Raw genomic sequence first — 19,818 nt, 5'->3', positions numbered from 1 at the left:
TGAACACCGCTGTACAAAGGCGTCATTGTGGCACTGAAGAAATCAGGGGGAATCTCAATGGTTGTGGTTTATGAGAATAATACCGACAACTCCAGGAGGCTCTGATAGCTTAAGTGGCTGTAAAGAACTGTCTCGTTAATAATGGTTGAATGATCTGTGAACAGACTCCTACAAAATAGTGGTTTTCAGCCTTGGCTGCACATTACAGACACTTGGGAGCTTTTAAAAATCCCAATGCCCGGGCCACACCCTAGACCAATTATATTAGAACCTCTGGGGGTAAGATCCAGGCCTCAGTAAGTTTTAAAACTCCCCTGGTGATTCCAGTGTGCAAACCAAGATTGAGAACAACTGCCCTAAAGAGAAAATATTAAACATAAGAATCGTGAAAGAGAGTGACCAACGTTTTTGTAAACAGATTGAACAGGATAAGCTTGACATCCATCCTTCTAAATGAACCTCACGTTTTAACGTAACATTCAATATTCTCATTCTGGATAATTTAAAAACAAATATTAATTTGTTTACTTCTATACTGAGTGCACAAAGGTTTAGAAATTAAAGTGCAGTCTAGTTTCAATCTTTTTATTATCCCAAAAATACCTCACATTTCAGAAGGGAATTCACTTACTGCTAATAAATCGAAATTTTTCTCAGTAAAAATGTTTGGAAATTTAAAACAATCTATGTAATTTAATACTGGCTAGTGTAACTGTATTGTAGCAATGTCACATTTTATTACTACCTACAGAATTTGTCATATAAGCTAACTATTTAACTGTACTACTCAATGCAGTGAACTGAACCGAAACAAGATTAAAAATGTAGATGGGCTGACATTCCAAGGGCTTGGTGCTTTGAAGTCTCTGAAAATGCAACGAAATGGAGTAACGAAACTTATGGATGGAGCTTTTTGGGGGCTGAGCAACATGGAAATCTTGTAAGTGTGGGTTATCACAATTCCTACTCAGGTAATATGATTACCTAACACTCAGTAGCTGTTATTTGAAATCTTGTGTTAAAATCTCCTAATTTACAGTAGTCATATTTATAAGTTAGTTTTGTTTCAGGTAATATGGCTGAGAAGGTACGAGCACGTAGTATTTTTTGCTGATGTCTTTATGTAGTAACAGCTAAATACCTAGTAACAATGGGAATATGTAATACGTTGTCATCATATGTCCCCTTTGAAGAGACGAGATAATGAACCTTTGATCCTACTTTTGATTCTTATTGTAAATGTAGGCAGCTGGACCATAACAACCTAACAGAGATTACCAAAGGCTGGCTTTATGGTTTGCTGATGCTGCAGGAACTTCATCTCAGCCAAAATGCCATCAACAGGATCAGCCCTGATGCCTGGGAGTTCTGCCAAAAACTCAGTGAGCTGTGAGTTGCCTTTTATTCTCCTCAAGTTGGAGAGCAGGGATCATGCCAGAGCATGAGCTTCTTACCACTGATCTGTGAAATTTTCATAACAGTTTCCAAGGTGACAGCTTTGTTCACATGCAACCTAGTCGTAGTTTCGTTGTGATAAGTTGAAGCCAACTCTGCTGTTTCGGGCCTGTGGTGCATGGGCTAATGCAATGATGGTCATTTTCAAATAAAGAGAATTTTTTTCTTTAATTTACTGGGGTCACAGATAATGTTTACCTGAGTATTAAGAAGGCGGAGTTTTAGAGTAAGGATTATTGTGCTTACACATATTACCTGTTTTTTGTGTTTTTTTTTAAACAAAACAAATCATTGTGTTGAATTAGAAAATAAAAGCTATTATTTGTTTTTTGTTCCTCTTTTCTTTACAGGGACCTAACTTTCAATCACTTATCGAGGTTAGATGATTCGAGCTTCCTGGGTCTAAGCTTGCTAAACACTCTGCACATTGGGAACAACAAAGTCAGCTACATTGCTGATTGTGCCTTCCGGGGCCTTTCCAGTTTAAAGACTTTGTAAGTTACACATTTTTGCTCTCCGTACATGAACCTAATTGATTCCTAAACATGCCCACTTTTCTCCAAGCAGATTTCCTTTGTTGTGAAGGAAATGTGCACAGCCTTAGAAGTAGCGTCTTAATCTTTCCCAGATCAGTTTGATTAAAATCGGTCCATTTCATCCATATATGTTTCTTAAAGGGATTAAAAAGGACAGTGATCAGATTGTTTGGGGTGATTATACAATTAGCCTTCTCAGGATCCCCAGGAAGTTGGTAACTGCTCAAGAGGGAAACAATTTTAAATCCATTAGTTTCTCTTTATAAAATGCAGATTAAAAAATTACCTAGAGCAAAAAAGATATACAAAGGACAGCAAAGGGAGATGCCTGTTTATTGTACCAAATATATCCAAATTCGATCTCTGTCCAAGAGAAAGAAGAGGGAATTGGATTAATTGACCTTTGAAAAATCACTCAAACGTTAATTTTAGTGTTGTGTAATGGGCTTTTGATTTTTGCACTGTCAGAAACTTTTGCTCTGTTCACTGTTTGAAGCATTACATAATTGAGAGACATGCTGTATGCTTTGGCGAGCTCCTGCTTGTGTGGTTGGAACAGTGGTTTTAAACTTTAATGTATTTTTCAGACTATTCAAGTTTTTCAGAATTTAGTCATCTTGATAGAGGAATTAATAGACCCAGAGTCAGCTGTCCTAATTTGGGGCATAAATGTAAAATGTTGAGAGAGGAGAACAGGGTGTAGGAGGAGGTGTGTTGGAGAGAGAAAATTTTCTATTGTTTGGAAAGCGGGTGGAGATGATGTGGGGAATTATGAGGAATTTATTACAAATTACTTGCCACCTGGGTGGCGATCTTAGATTTCTGAGTGTATGTCTACAGAGAATGCTTGTATCTTTTGTTAAGTACCTGGTACTAGTTTCAGTAACATCCCTTTATTATATTAGGGACCTGAAGAACAATGAAATTTCCTGGACCATCGAGGACATGAATGGGGCTTTCTCTGGGCTTGACAAACTGAGACGTCTGTGAGTACAATTTGTCTCATAATTTGGCGCACTCTTTGACCTAAACATTGTATCTTAATTAAGTAGTTGCACAAGCTGACATCATAAGGAATTTAGATTTAGGCACTTCAGCTGGTTGCTACCCTTTGTCATTTCCCCGGATGAGTGCTGTTAACACAAGATGTGTATTAATTTGCTCTTCTTCCTTGAGCGTGAGGGTTTTATTCAACACTTTGGTTTGTGTAATTTATTTTCATAGTGAGATAAGAATATTACATTGTTTTGAGTGCTTAGACCCTTAAGATCATTATTGTGTAGAAGTTTCAGCATTTTGAGATTTCCAGTGTTAGACTCTACTCACGGGGATTTTTAAATGACGTGACCCAATATTTGCTGATACCACTACACTAGGTGTCAGGCAATACAGGATAAAACATGGTTATGTTAAGCCAGCCTTGCAGGTCCTGTATTTTAAGCCCGTGGTCCTCAAATTGAGTTCCATATCACCCTGAATTTGTGTGGATGACAAAGGTATCCATGGAGAGGGAGGTTAAGGAGAAAGTCTCTACTGTTATCGGCTTTATTCATTAGTGTGCTGAGAAATTTACTTGGAATGAAGTTTCTACTTGTTCCTAAAAAGACTCTGAAAATCACTGCTGCTTTAACTTAACCATCGGAGTAACTTACAGACTGCCTGTTTTTGCTGGGTTCTTTATTGGATGCTGTGAAAACCATGCTGAACTATGTTACTGAAATAGATGGCATGGATATGTTTTTACAGGATATATTGTTTAATTGAAGAAAATAGCAGTAGTCACAAATTATTGCAAAATTAATTCTTTTCATGAGAATTCCACCCCAAAACGGGCTTTATTAACTGTTCCAATGTACATTTTTTTCCCCCCAGAATCCTGCAGGGAAACCGGATTCGATCTATTACCAAAAAAGCCTTCACTGGTTTGGATGCATTAGAACATCTGTGAGTAGCTGGAATTTAGTTACTCTAAAGATAGTGTGAGATGGTTATCTACCTATGTGTCATGAAGGAGAAAACAAACTAGAATGTAATTTTGTTGGCATCCTCTCAGAACCATAAAGTATATTTACACATCTGTGTACCATCTGTCTGTCATCTATCTATCTATCTATCTATCTATCTCTTTCTCTACATATCTATCTGGATGTATACATATTCATATTTTCTTTTGCATTTAAGGACAGTGCTGCATATATCATTATTACTGGGTTTTATTTTAGTTATTTTTCTCTGATACTGATTTTTTTAAGCTACCATTTATTGTGCACCCACAGCAAATCAGGCATGATGCCAGGGGTTTATACATAGTCTCATTTAATCCTCATGAGAAAACTGTTCACTAGCTATTATTATCTTTATTTGTAAGTTAAAAAGTGGAGGTTCTGAGGGTTTATTGATTCTGTTAGACAGTTAAAAAGGGGACTTGGATTTTAGAGATCAAAAAAAAAGACTGTTCCCTTAGTCCTTAAGAGTGACATTAGGAAGGTAATAACTCTGTTTTGAGAATTTTTGTTAGTTTGACCTGGTATTATATTATATAAGACCCGGTCTTATATTATAGTAAAATAAGACCGGGTCTTACATTAATTTTTGCTCCAAAAGACGCATTAGAGCTGATGGTCCGGCTAGGTCTTATTTTCGGGGAAACACGGTAACACATCAGTTAGCAGCTGGCAGAATCAGGACTCAAACCAGGGCTGCCTGTACTTTCAGTGTCCCAGCATTACACGAGCTCTTGTCTTCACAATTTGCCACCCCTCCCCCCCCACCAGTCACTCCTGGCACATTTTTGAAATGACATTTAGGGGCTAAAACATTTTCAAAGTTAGGAGCACAAACTAGGCAACCATGATAGGAGTCAAAACCTACATGAGCACCGAACCAACCAGCTGCTTATAACCATGGGTATATGTTTATACTGATAGTAAAAGTGCAAAGTAGTATAAAATATCCACTCCGACTGTAAGGAATGCTTATAGCCAGAAGTTTTAGTATCTATTAACTTGGACAAAAGAAGTTATAGTTGAAAGTGCACATTTGGTTCGTACCCTCGTTTGTGTTGTGTATTGAGAGTGAAGAGTTCGCTGTTACTTGTGGACCACCTTGCTGCCATCTTCTGACTTACCTGTTAGTTTGAGGGAGATTTGGATGGCTGGCCATTTTTACGGTGTAGCAGTTGTGATAGAAGGATGCTGCAAAGCAGAATTTGGAAGGGCAGACCAGTATTGCTGGACTTACTGAAACAAGTTATTTTCAGATGGAAACGAGCCGAAAGGGTTTGTCATCTGACCCATTCCATTTCTGGGAAAGTGGAATTAGTGGATCAGTGGAGTATTTATTAACCTCTGCTTCAGTTTTCTAAGCCTTTCTTGACTCTCCCAGCCTCTTTCCTCTGCCCATGTTTGGTACCTTCATTCTGTCTTCTGTGGCCACTTGTCTCATTCAAAATCCCTTTTGTATACTCTGACCCTTGTAAAGAAAAACAGAGTAGGAAGCATCGTGGAAAGGACTTCAAACTGCCTGGAAGTACTAGTTAAAAATACAATCAGCCCAGCATATTTGCTCATTGTATAAATGCCCTGCCTGAAGTGTTTGTTTTAAAAAGCAAGTACATCTTGTCTAAACACTTTCCTGTCTTTACTGTAGTGAGTTGTGCGTGGCAGAATAGGCTACTGATTAAGAGCATAGATTTCGAAATTGAAAATAATTGGGTTCAAATCTTACCTGCCCCTGTCGTGCTGAGCAAAGCAGTAATACCATCTTCTTTTGGGTCTCTGTGAAGAATAAATGTGGTACTCTATGTGAATTGCTTAACACAGTCCATATCATAGAAAGTATTCTATACATGATAGTTTTTTAAAAGCATAATTACGAGAAATTTTATTTGTGTATTTAAAAGTTACTAATGGTTAATTTAAATAGTGAGCAATTCAGTAACATAATACAGCAGAACGACTTGGGCCCTTAGGAGTCAAATAAGCTGTATGTGGCAACGTAAAGTGAATGTCGCTCACCGTAACACAACCAGCCTCTGGGACAAAAATCCTGTTCTTCAACCCAGGCCTCCTAATGGGTTCTTTTGGGGTCACCCCATTTGTGCTTTCAGTACACAGAGTATTTGTTAGGTGAATGGAGTGGGCAGTGGGGGCCCCAGCTTTGCCTGAAGGCATGCAGTGACCGTAGTTATTTGATTTGATTGTTTTCAGAGACCTGAGTGACAACGCCATCATGTCATTACAAGGCAATGCTTTTTCACAAATGAAGAAACTTCAACAATTGTAAGCTTTTCTTTTCCTTCGAAGAGGTTTAAACAAGGCAGAGATGGGAAAACCATCATGGGAATGTTTCATCCTATAGTATGTCTCTGTAAAACGTGTCTGGCATAGTCTTCATATTACTGAACTTGAATAACAGAAAGCAAAAAGAAAGCAAAACAAATGAAAAGAAAATATGTTCCTTGTGTTAAAAAGAGGACTTTCTTTTTCTTTCTGTGATGAACTCGCCATTTAAATTTGTGGGACTATATAATATATATTTGTAATATATACTACAGTGCCTAATCATAGTAACAAGTTTTCCGTAGTAAGGTTTTTTTGATACATCAGCACTTTCATCTCAGTAGATCAGTAAGAACACCAAAAAATCATGCTAGTTACATTTCTTGCACTTTAAGATGGACTATAGAATATTTAATACATGGGGTGTATGTACTCGGTTTCTACATTCATTGCTTTGTTAATATTTACTTGAGTTTAGTTTACTTGTAGAAATCTGCATTTCATACAAAACAAATTGAATGTAATTACTCTCCTCAGGCATTTAAATACATCAAGCCTTTTGTGTGATTGCCAACTAAAATGGCTCCCACAGTGGGTGGCGGAAAACAACTTTCAGAGTTTTGTGAATGCCAGTTGTGCCCATCCTCAGCTGCTAAAAGGAAGAAGTATTTTTGCTGTGAGCCCAGATGGCTTTGTGTGTGGTGAGTCTAACTATTGCCCTGGCCTTTTATTCATTCTTTTTGTTTTTAATTCCCATTTGTCCAAATGATTGTTTTGAATAAATGCATGTTCTCTTAAAAAAGCCTTTTATTTCTGCTGAGATAGATGAAAATGGATCTATAGTTTGCTCATTATTTTAATTTTACCGATGAGATAAGAGTTTTCTACAATTTCGTCATCTTTGTTTTGTCATTAGGATGGTTTGGTGGAAAGAAAATAACATTGGGTCTTAGGGGAATTGAAGGATATAGTCTCAGCCCTTTACTTAAATTCCCTACACCTCAGTCTCTGCATCTATGAGATGGGAACTCTGCTGTCTGCTATTCCCAACTCCTGGGCTTGTTGAGAGGCTCCCAGGAGCTCAGTGAAGAGACCCTGTGCAAATGCTATGTCTGTGGGTCAGAAAGAGAAAATTATTAGCTCGTGATTTATAGGCTGCTAAAAATTTTACTATTGGTGGGTAAAGCATTACAATAATAGAAAGTTTGAATTTATTTTAAATCAATTCAAGGTCTATTGTTTTAGCACCTAAGCATCTCAGCATTAGAAATCTGCTTACCCAAACGTCACATAGCTAGTTAGCAGATCTGGATCAAAACCCAAGTTTTCATCTCCCTGGTACAGTTTGCTGTGTACTATACTATACTGTTGTTTACTACTCACTGCCATGCAGACCTTTGTAAAAATAAATGTGTGTATAGAACATGAAATCAAAATTTGCTTAAATTTTAGGATGTGCATTAAGATATTACAGAACCTAATTTTACACTTTAAAAAAATTATTTTAAACTGCTTTGCCTACAGTTGTTTAGTTAAGTACAAGAAAAATATGGTTTTTTTTAGGTTGCAGCATTAAACAGTGCCAACTATTTCTGGAAATAAAACATCTGATGTAGCTTTTGGATCTAAATAAGCCTTTGGCATTCATCTATAAGGGCCTGAGCTATTCCTTTCCCATGGTCCTTATTTCAGTTCTCTGGTCTCAAGATATGAACTCTTTATTACTTTGAGCCATACATACAGTATCCATAATATTTCATTCCCTCCATTGTGAATCTGAACTTTGATTTACCAGATGAAAATTTTAGGATAGTCATACAAAAGAAGAAACTCGCTTGCTTACAACATGCAAGCATGACATTGGAAATTAGCAGCATTGAGTTACCAGAACATTACACACACACACACACACACACACACACACTCACACACACACACACACACGTGTTATTTTTTCAGAGCACCCAAGTAATACATTTTAGTAGATCTAAGATGTTTCCTTCTAGGTTTAGGCCATCTCTGAGAAACTAAAGTTCAAAAAGGTAACTTTTCCAAAAAGTAACAGAGAACTAAAAATAAATGTTTGGAATGAAAGAGTTGCTTAGCTCTAATTATAATGTAGCTGACATTGAGCGGTCTGATTGTCCACGCTAAGCTCCAGGCCGAAGCCAGGCTCTCACAGTGAGTTGGGAGGTGCTTTTTCCTTCACTACAAGACTATTTTTTCCTACTCTACATACAAATTACTGCTCTTACTAATGGATTCTGTTTTGGGTAAATGGTGTGTTAATTGCTGTCTTTATTGATATTGGTTATCATTATTGATGTTTGATTTTCTTTTTTTTTTTTTTTTTTAATTTTGCTGCTCCTTATAGGTGGAGAACATGGGGAAAATTGCACTTCCTAATAGTAGCATTTAAAGATGGCCCATGAGCCCAGAAGTTTCTTAACTGATTTTTTTTCTTGTATTTATATTAAAAAAAGCACAAGGGGTAGGGGATAAACTGTATTCCAAAATAACAGTCTCTTCTCAGTTAATGATTGATAAATAGGTCTCAGTCTCTATTTACAATGAATGAAGTCCTTTATAAACACTCTTCCAGGCTATCATTTCAACACTGAGGCTGCTAGTCCATCAGTGAAACATACACAAAGGGTAAAACCTAAGCCACTGTTTGTTTTGAGTTTCTTGGTGTTCGAATCTGAGTAGCATTTGGACTCTCAAGCCTTAAAATTGTTTTGTTTCCTCCTCTCCATTTTGAACAGATGATTTTCCTAAACCCCAGATCACGGTTCAGCCAGAAACACAATCAGCAATAAAAGGTTCCAATTTGAGTTTTATCTGCTCGGCTGCCAGCAGCAGTGATTCCCCAATGACTTTTGCTTGGAAAAAAGACAATGAACTGCTGCATGATGCTGAAATGGAAAATTATGCACACCTCCGGGCCCAAGGTGGCGAGGTGATGGAGTACACCACCATTCTTCGGCTACGCAATGTGGAATTTACCAGCGAAGGGAAATATCAGTGTGTCATCTCCAATCACTTTGGTTCTTCCTATTCTGTCAAAGCCAAGCTTACAGTAAATAGTACGTGATCTGACTTTGCCTTTTACATTTAAAGACACCTTTTAGAAGCAGAAAGTACCTGGTTTCCTCTTTGTCTTATTCCTACTCCTGTCCTCTGCTCTTACACTTTTCCAGCTAACCCTTTCTTTCCCGACCCCTCACTCCACAAAATGAAGATTCTTGGTTATTTGTATCTAAGCAAGCAATTTTTGTGTTGCAGGCCCCATATGTAGTATGGTGGGTAACCCACAGATGAAACAGACACTTTTTTGCTTTCTGGGAGTTCACAATGTATTAATTTGATGTGGGGGGCCGTGAAGTACAATGTTAAAGTGCACTGCCTTTAACTCAAGAGATCTGGGTTTGAATCCTGCCACTTCTGCTTACAACTGTGTGACTCTGAGCAAGTTACTTAACATCTCTGTGCCTCCATTTCTACATCTGTCCATTAAAAATAATTGTATCTACCTTATAGAGGTATGATAATCATTAAGTAAAATAATTTGTTTAAAGAATGACTGGAAACCAGTAAGTGCTCAATAAATGCAGTAAGTGTTAGCTGCTGTTAATAAAAGTATATCACCGTTTGCTTTGTGAGGCAGGTATGCAGTTTTATAGTAGGATCCTTGCCACTTTATCATTTAATTGTTTGTATCTTCCATGGCAGAAGATTTTGTATATGATTCAGTAATGCATTCCACAAATGATTGCAGAGGCCTGACACAAAGAACAATTTTGAGTTTAAATTGTAGGACAGAAACCCGTATCTAAAGTCACAGGATGTTAGAGCCAAGAGGGAGTTACAAAAAAAAAAAATGGAATTGTCAGAGTACAAAGAGATGAACTGATTTGCCCAAGATCTCAGATAATTACTGAGGAAACGAAAAAGTAACTAGAAAATAGCAGAAAGACCTTCAGTCTGAAGATCAGGTGACTTGTGTTTCATCCTGACTCCATCATTTCTACCTGAGTAACCTTAGGAGAGTCATTTAACCTTTCCATCTCAACTTCAGGTCCCTTGTCTGATAATGGAAATAACCTCTGCCCTATTTATGTACGGGACATTTGTAAGTGACCAAAAAAAAAAAAAAAAAAGGTACCAAAAACAAAAAGTGAAGAATGAAATTGAATCTCTAAAACTCCATAACGCTAATGCCCACATTATTTTTCTGATTTCAGTGCTCCCTTCTTTCACCAAGACCCCTATGGACCTTACCATCCGTGCCGGGGCCATGGCACGCTTGGAGTGTGCTGCCCTGGGACACCCAGCCCCACAGATAGCCTGGCAAAAGGATGGGGGCACAGACTTCCCTGCCGCGAGGGAGAGACGCATGCATGTTATGCCTGAGGATGACGTGTTCTTTATTGTGGATGTGAAGATAGAGGACGTCGGGGTGTATAGCTGCACAGCTCAAAACAGTGCAGGAAGCATTTCTGCAAATGCAACTCTGACTGTCCTAGGTAAGTGGGTATCTTCAGATTCTGTGATATAAATTACTCTTAGCGATACTAGCTTCCCCAACAGGCCTAAGTGTCAGAAGTGTCAGAAGTTGTGAGGGTAAGAGGTAAGCCACAGGACACTGCCCTTTCCTGGAGAGAACAAATGGCTTCTCATTCGCTTTGAAGTCAGGAGTGCATTACATCTTCAAGTGTTTGGCTAGTGAGATGAATCTGCTCCCTCTCTTCTGAGGACAGGGGAAACGCTTTCCCTTTCTTGTAGGGATCACCCTCATCCCTTTTTCCCATCATGTGTTCTCCACCAGTATCTTAACACTATAAAGAATATATGAGAAAATAGACATGAACAAATTAGGGAGGACCTACTCTTTTCTCAGCTCTGGAAATCAGTTTGTTTTTTATGTTTTACCTAAACAAATGCTTTTTAAAAATGAACATGTTAATCACATGTGTATCTTTAAAGGAGTTGAAGTAACCTATTAATACCAGTTAATAAAAGTAAATTATTTTCAGAATCTTAATATAGGCCTGGACACCCAGCGCTAGAAAGTTTCTCTTTAAAAATACAAATGTTCTGAATTTTTTAATGCACTCTAGTTTTTTAAATTATTTTTATACATTTTCTGTTTCTGAAAAATGTCTCAAATGTTTTGCTTTGCCCCACTTTCATCATTCCCCAATCTTGAGAGAGAGAGAGATTTAGGTAAAAAACGGTAAATATTATCCTATCCTTAAATGGCAGCTGTATAATGAAATGAAATCCCAAATGTTGTGTATGTTTAGGCTCTTAAAGAAGCTTGCATATGAAGTTGTGGGAGAATAAAATTTTAACTTCCAGTTTTAATAAATTCAAGTGTTTGGTTTTATGCAAAACCTAACTCCATTTAAGAGAGAAAAAACATAACCTGTCATTTCAGAAACGCCATCATTTTTGCGGCCCCTATTAGACCGAACTGTAACCAAGGGAGAAACGGCCGTCCTGCAGTGCATCGCCGGAGGTAGTCCTCCTCCCAAATTGAACTGGACCAAGGATGACAGCCCTTTGGTGGTCACTGAAAGGCACTTTTTTGCAGCAGGCAATCAGCTGCTGATCATTGTGGACTCGGATGTCAGTGATGCTGGGAAATACACATGTGAAATGTCTAACACCCTGGGCACTGAGAGAGGCCACGTGCGCCTCAGTGTGATCCCCACTCCGACCTGCGACTCCCCTCAGATGACCGCCTCGTCGTTAGATGATGACGGGTGGGCCACCGTGGGCGTTGTGATCATAGCGGTGGTTTGCTGTGTGGTAGGCACGTCACTCGTGTGGGTGGTCATCATATACCACACCAGGCGGAGGAACGAAGATTGCAGTATTACCAACACAGGTGTGTAAACAGAAGCTTGGCACGGGCTGCAGCCGTCGTGTGTGTATGTGATCCTGCGGTAATTTTCTTCTAGAATGTGTGCCTCGCAGACTGAGGCCATGTCAGAAGGGTGACTCATTTGTCTCACGCTGCAGAAATACGGTTAGCTAAAAATAACACCCGGGCCCAAAATACAGCTGATGTTGAAAGAGGACTACTTTTTGTTAAAAGCTCATCAGAATATCCTGTTGGCTGTGAGATACAGTGAAAATCATTAGAGTTAAACAGTCTGGCTCCTTCACAAGATGGTAATGGAGAACTAGGAATAGCCCTTCAGGTCTGAGGTGTATACTCTGCTGCAGTTTTTGTTTTGTCTTGTGTGCTTATGTGCTTATGTGCGTGCAGGCATCCAGGAAGGATCCTGGTCATTAGTGGGAGAGGGGCTGTGGCTTGATTAACATGCGCAAACGCTTATACTGATGGGTAATGTTAAGTCAGGAATATGGCAGAAATCAAGCTTCATGCAAGAGCTTAGATACTGTCTCTGAAAATTCCTAAATCTTTGTCGTCTTAAACACTGGTTGTTTTTGAAATTTGGGAGGGACATCCCACAGGCAATGAAGTAGAAAATCAGTTCATGCTCTCCAGAGCAGCCTTACCCGAGTACTGCAACAATCAAGATGGTTTTGCAGGAGTAGATTTATTTGATTTTTACAGAAACCAAAACAGTATATATTGTTCATCAGGGGAACCCATGGGGCACTTGCGATTATTCTTGGTTAATAGAATGCTGTTGTTTGATTGTAGATGAGACCAACTTGCCGGCAGATATCCCTAGTTATTTGTCATCTCAGGGAACATTAGCTGACAGACAGGATGGCTACGTCTCCTCGGAAAGTGGAAGCCACCACCAGTTCATCACTTCTTCAGGGGGCGGATTTTTCTTACCACAACATGACAGCAATGGTGAGTGTTTAAAATTAACGTGGGCTGTCATTGTTTTGAAATAATCTGATGGAAGGCTCAAATATAATACTGATTTTCACTAGAAATTGATCTTAGGGCTAAGATCACTAGCGAAGCTAAAAAAGTTCTCTCAAATACTAGAAAAATCTTTGTTTCTGACAATAAAAGAAGACAAATAGGTCAAGTAAAGTTTAATTCCTGAACGCAGTATAGTGTTTCCTTTACGTCGTAAATATTCTTTGGCCCTGAATGTGCCCTTTACTTAAATGACATTGACTGGTTTCATGTATGGACTTAAAAGTCAAATGTTTAAAAATAATTTTATTAGAGAAATCTAATTCTGACTCTCGAGTTAAGAACTGTGTCGTTTTAAGAGGAATAACTGAGGTGCATAACTAAGAGCACAGAGTTGGTTCGAAACCCACTTCTGACGCTCCCCATAGAACTTCCCTAATAGGTTGTTGTGAAAATTAAATAAAATCATAATGGAAAACTACATGGTGCTTGGCATATGTGAAGGGCTCATCAAGCAGAAGCTCTTGAAGCTATTTTCAAACATGGTATCATCTTTTCCCACAGGCGTTTATTGAGTATCTGCTCTGTGGTGGACTCTGTAGTTGGGAGGGAAGAATATTTGTTTTCAATTTCACAGTTTAGTCAGTGATGAGACAAAAAAGTAAATTAATAATTGTGAAGTACTTGGCCAAGGCGGTGATAGGAGGGGTAGAGATGGAACAGAAGATTTGAGCATAAAAGTGGATGTTCTGGTTAGACTCATTTGGTTGCAAAGAGCAGAGGCCCACGCTCATTCAAATGTAACAGGTTTCCTGAAAAGATGTTCACAAAAGGCTCACGGGGCAGAAGTGGAGCGTAATAGTGCTGCGCCACCCGGGTGCTGGGGCTGGAGGTGGTCTGCCCTCAGCAAGCCGCCAGCGTTACTCAGTCACAGTCTGCACGTTTGCTTCTCTCTAAGACCCCCATCCACCCTCTGCCTGTCCAGTTCCTGCTTCCCAGGCACATGGCTCTTCATGGCTTCCCTAACCCTCACCGTATCTCTTGTCCTTTAACTGTTGTGTCCACTACTAACTGTCATACCGTTTCTGGATTGTTGAGTTCAGATACTCACAATAGGATTTTTTTTTTTTTTTTTGACTGAGCCCATTTTTGATCTGGGCATTAAAAGCTCATTTGTTAAGTGCCAATCTGTGGTCCTGGTCATCTGTGACTTTGTGGAGGAAGATGCTGATGGCATCATGTGCTTCAGGTCACGGCTGCTTTGGCTGCAGTATCCATACACAGATCAGTTTCTCTTGGAAACAAGCTGGGGCCAGCAACCAGGTTACACATCCAGTACAACGGTTAACCAAGTCTTCTTTTAGTATAATAAGATGTCACACGTTTGCTCAATTACTGATCCAGAGGCTTCAATACATTTTTTAAAAACCCTAGATTGCTGCAGGTGTTTTTTTTTCTTTGTATGATACTGTCTCCAAAATTTCCATCTATAAGCACGGAAAATGCCAAAAGTGGAGAGAATGTTGAATGGTAATTGAATAAAATTGGTTCAGTGACGTAAGATATCTGTTTTAAAGGGACATGCCATGTTGACAACAGCAGTGAAGCTGATGTGGAAGCTGCCACAGATCCATTCCTTTGTCCCTTTTTGGGACCCTCAGGCCCTGTGTATTTGAAGGGAAATGTATATGGCTCAGATCCTTTTGAAGCCTATCATACAGGTATGTGGTTTTCTTAGATCTGAGTTCTGTTTCCTAAGAGACTTCTAGAAGCACTAACTCATCTCCTTCCGATATTGTCTCAAAATTAAAAAGGGTGTGGTCCTGACCCAAGAACAGCTTTAATGGACCACTGTGAGGCCAGTTACACAAAGAAAAAGGAGTGCTACCCATGTGTTCACCCTTCAGAAGAACCCTGCGAACAGAGTGTCAGTGACATAGGATGGCCTTCACACATGAGGAAGTTAATCAACTCTACTTATGCTCAAAGTGAAGGACCGGGAATAAAAAATGCATGTCTGAACAAGTCCTCTCTAGATTTTAGTCCAAGTGCAGAGCCAGCATCAGTTTCTTCGAGTAATTCTTTCATGGGTAAGTTTATTAAATCATGAGCTCTCTTGACTCAGGACTCATTCCACATTACATGTCAGAGAGCAGTGAGAGCTTTGAATGCCAAAGTGGTGAAAAACGTTTTTTAATTATGCTGTGATGACATTCTGTTAGTATACATGTTTCTAAAAGCGGAGTCCGACATGGGGGATTTTCCTTGATTATTATGTGTTTAATCCACAACTAAGCCCTTGGAGCTTTTGGGGTAACACTGTGTGTGGCATCATCTAGAACACAAGAGTTTCAGGAGTGACTTAGGAGCTTAATTTGTCAGCCATGTGGAAAAAGTGGTTTTGGGCTACAACAGCCTTTGGGGTGGAGTTGTGTGCACTGCATGATTGTGGTTTGGGATGTCTGGTGGCTGACAGCGGAACTCACAGCCGAAGGGAGGACGACGTCCTACCTGGCAACCACTGCTCATCAGCCAAGCTGGACTACCTTCGGCGAAGGAGACCCTCGCTGGTTACGGTAAACACTGGCTGGCACCAAGATTCGTGTGTGGATTTTTTTAATCTAGTGCATGGGAGCAGTGGGATGGAAGAACTGAGATCATCTTTTCACTGAATGGAGATGTCTAGGGGAACATAAACCACAACTTGTCTTGTTTTTTAAAAAGTAGAATTTTAAAATATTTTACCCAGCTATTAAGAAATGTTATGTTTTGTCACAGGATAATTACCTATATTCCTTTTGGAAAAATGAAAACAATATCTTTTATACAACTGAGGCAAGAATTTGAGTTAACTGAATAATGTTTTCCTCCCAAAAACGAAAGGGCATGACATAAGGATTGTTTTGACAGAAACTTCTTTATTCAGGCACAGTTTATTTGTGCGTTACTGTCTAAATGCCCTTCATGGAGATTGTGTGCTCTCAAGTCCTAAAGCTGGTTTTTGGGAGAACTTACATTGGGGAACTTCATTGCTCAATGGTTAATATCACTGTAGGTCATGAGAAGTAATCAAGAATGGATGCATGTATATAAGAGGGGGGTAAATATATCCTCAGCTCCTCTCTGTAAGTTCTCTCTCCGTAACACAGATACACACACAGCCCAGGACCATAATGTGGACTTGACTTGTAGGAAATGCTTATTCATGTTCAGGGGTAAGGTGCTCCATTTGAGATGCTTTTTGTTGGTTTAAATGCTAGCAAAAGGACCCATATATTCAAGGGGCTTTTTTCTTTCAGGAACATTTGGAAAGCCTCTGAGGAGACATCACCTGGATGCCTTTTCAAGCTTTGGACAGCCATCAGATTGTCAGCCAAGAGCCTTTCATTTGAAAGCTCATTCTTCCCCAGACTTGGACTCTGAGTCAGAGGAAGATGGGAAAGAAAGGACAGATTTTCAGCAAGGAAATCACACGTGTACCTATAAACAGACCTTAGAAAACCACAGGACTCCAAATTTTCAGTCTTATGACTTGGACACATAGACTGAATAGGACCAAAGAGTTCTAACATGCTACCTCAAGTGGACTTTTATTTAAAAGAAAGAGAATCTTATGTTTTTAAATGGAGTTATGAATTTTAAAAAGATAAAATGCCTTATTTATACAGATGGACCAAAATTACAAAAAGTTATAAAAATTTTATACTGGGAGTAACGTTCATATAAGAATTCCTTTTTTAACTATTTTATAACTGTTTTATGCAAAAAATATCTTATGTAAATTAATGGTATAAATCCATGACTATTTTATGTATTTTTATAATGCCAGATTTCTTTTTATTGAAAATAAGTACTAAAGCATTTTAAATAATATCTGTCGTGTACTGTTTTTGAATAGAGTTCACTTCATTTTATTTTGCACATTACGTTTAATAAAATGTGTCATTTTGATCCCAAGCCACACCTATACAATAACATTTTTATTGTTTTCAACACATTGTAGGCTTATTTTGTATTAGCATGACTCAAATGGATAGAAATCATACGCAGCACATTAAAGTATGAGTAAAAAATGACCATTCTGCCTACCTACCATAGTTGTTGTAATACAGACTCAGATTAGTGTATCTGAAAGCACATACTGTGTTTCCCCGAAAATAAGACCTAGCCAGGCCATCAGCTCAAATGCGTCTTTTGGAGCAAAAATTAATACAAGACTCGGTATTATATATATTATATTACATTGTATTATATTATATATTATATTTATTATAAAGACTCGGTCTTATAGGAAAGTAAGACCGGATCTTATATTAATTTTTGCTCCAAAGGACGCATTAGAGCTGATGATCTGGTTAGGTCTTATTTTCGGGGAAACAAGGTAGTAAATGAGAAGGAGCTACAAAGATTTGAGGTACATTAATTTATTTCTAACTTTACAAACAAAAGATTTGTTGTAGTCTGGTATAATGTATAGTACAACCACCACTGCTTAAGTTACTGCCCAAGCTATGTTTCCTTAATTATAGTAATGCCTTATGTAGTCTAATACCTTGTGCTTTTCCAAATAGTTTCACATTCACCACCCCTTTAATTATAACGAGAGTGAATAGTTTATTGCACATTTCTGTAGTTAAAACAGCTATAGCCGAGGTAGATTTTCATCCACTGTTCCAGGTTATAATGGGATGCTGGTAGAACTGTTTGCTGTTTTTACTGATTTCCTGCTGGATAAGCATTTCTTATAGAAAGGATATTTCTAAGCTATTCTGCAATATTGTTAAGAATTAAAATATTTTTCTAATTTGTTCATCACAGATCTACTTAAAAATTCAGTATCAATCTGTTACTTAAGCAACACTTTAAAATACTTGTTTTAAGTAGTAGGTGAAAATGCCATTACTTGACTGGCATATGAATGCAAAAAAAATGAATATAGTCATTTTCAAAATTAAGTGACATAGTTTGAAGTAATTGAATGAAACAAACTAAGTTTAATAATTCAAAGGAAACTGGAATTTTTTTTGTTAGTAAATCCTTGTTCACATCTGTAGTTTAAAGAAAAACTCTCTTGCCCAAGGTAAATTGGCATGGAAGTAGTTAATATAGCACATTAAGCTTTAAAATCTAATCTGTTGAAGGTGTAAATTTATGTCATTGTCAGTTCTTTGAACGAAATTGAAAGCAGCTATTAGAGAAACAGATTCTTCTCAGAGAATATGGTGGGGTAAAGTTTTCCTGCTTAGTGAGTTTGGAGATTTGTTGTTTGTGAGCCAGAAGCCTGGAAGCCAGATTGCAGTAAGATTTTCCTCCTTTAATTTAGACACCAGAGTTCACGACAGGAAGTTGATTCTTCCTTGTACCACCAGTGACTAAGTGCGGAGAAGTGATTTCGTATGCTTTGCCTTTATCATATTGCCAGATTTCAAATCTTACTGTTAATTTGCCTTCATTATTGCCAGATGTGATGTCAGCACCACTAGGGGCCTATTCAATAATTATGAACTTCTTTTAAAGGATTTAATTTTTTCAGGCTCAAGCACAAAGGTTTAAATCATTAACGCCTGAAATTCAAAACTTACATTCACTCTACATCAATACGATTTTTTTCTCTTACTCTGCTTGTGTGCTGGAATTTATGGATTGCATATAATCTTAGCTGTGGAGAAACAGAAGGAGCTCAATTTCTCTCTGACATTTGCAGGAAAAGAATATATATAATTTTGAGACTCCATATTGAATTAAGAAAATGAATCTAGTAGGTATTCAGATATTCTAAAATAACATAGACTTAAGAAAAAACAAAAGTAAATGAATGTCAAAACACTTGGCTTATTTATAAGGAAGAATGCTTAATTTTTCAGTTTAATCTTTCTGTGCTTTCTGATTCAAGACCAATTCTTGCACAACATATCCTAATGGATGTTCACACAACTTTGCATTGTTTTTTTCACACTAATGATAAGATAGTTGCCGTGTATAATCTTACCTGTTATTTTAAGATAATGGGGAATATTATTCCTTAATTGTGGCAGGCAACATTTTATAAAAATTAAATATCTGTGGAACATTCACAAATATTTTCACAGTGTTCCTACAGAAAGAAATCAAGTTATTTCTCCCAGAATAAAGCCAATGGCACATTTTTAAAGACTTGATAGAAACAAGGAAAAGTGACTTGGTCTTGGAACACACTTGAGGGGTTTTGGTCCTTTTGATTTAATGTGATAGGAAGTAATTTAACAGCCAATGTTACAATAGATGTGCTAGACTGGTATTCAAAGAGAATGAGAACCAAATGTCATTGCAAAATGCCTGCTCTGCCCCTCCCACTCTTGGAATTGGACATGTGTAACAGTATAACTTAGAAATCACTATTTTTTAAGACAGCATTCTATTAACACATTGAGTAACACAATGTCCTGCCAAAAAAACTATTCGAGTCTTCAAAGAGGCAGTTTCTTCACAAATTGAATAATTTCAATATTCTAAAAAGATCCCGTTACCAGAACTTATCTTTTCCATGAGGCATTTTAAACTAATGTATAATAAGAGAGTACTGAAACAGTCTTGAGAGTTTTCAGATTTGACCTAAAATGGCACAGAGGTATTTTAGTTGGTATTTCAACAGAGAAGCAGAGAAGGGTGTTTGCCCACATGTATTTACTGAATATATACTGAATTGTCCCAATAT

General features: G+C 38.0%; 1 protein-coding gene across 1 annotated transcript in view; it reads left to right on the top strand.

Annotated features, from left to right (window-relative positions):
• The window catches only part of LRIG3 (leucine rich repeats and immunoglobulin like domains 3), a 45,120-nt gene extending 28,045 nt beyond the window's left edge, over positions 1–17,075 (top strand). Inside the window, exons 6-19 of the mRNA XM_033118562.1 lie at positions 797–940; positions 1,246–1,389; positions 1,806–1,949; positions 2,897–2,977; positions 3,864–3,935; positions 6,200–6,271; positions 6,809–6,972; positions 9,037–9,357; positions 10,516–10,797; positions 11,712–12,164; positions 12,951–13,109; positions 14,702–14,845; positions 14,939–15,214; positions 16,424–17,075. Coding sequence (XP_032974453.1) covers positions 797–940; positions 1,246–1,389; positions 1,806–1,949; positions 2,897–2,977; positions 3,864–3,935; positions 6,200–6,271; positions 6,809–6,972; positions 9,037–9,357; positions 10,516–10,797; positions 11,712–12,164; positions 12,951–13,109; positions 14,702–14,845; positions 14,939–15,214; positions 16,424–16,668 — 2,701 coding nt within the window. The 3' untranslated portion in view covers positions 16,669–17,075. The remainder of the gene's footprint in view (positions 1–796; positions 941–1,245; positions 1,390–1,805; positions 1,950–2,896; positions 2,978–3,863; positions 3,936–6,199; positions 6,272–6,808; positions 6,973–9,036; positions 9,358–10,515; positions 10,798–11,711; positions 12,165–12,950; positions 13,110–14,701; positions 14,846–14,938; positions 15,215–16,423) is intronic.
• Positions 17,076–19,818: the final 2,743 nt, after the last annotated feature.

The sequence above is a fragment of the Rhinolophus ferrumequinum genome, chromosome 10 (genome assembly GCF_004115265.2).
Source record: "Rhinolophus ferrumequinum isolate MPI-CBG mRhiFer1 chromosome 10, mRhiFer1_v1.p, whole genome shotgun sequence".
Lineage (NCBI taxonomy): Eukaryota > Metazoa > Chordata > Mammalia > Chiroptera > Rhinolophidae > Rhinolophus > Rhinolophus ferrumequinum.
This window is presented reverse-complemented; position numbering and strand designations above follow the sequence as displayed.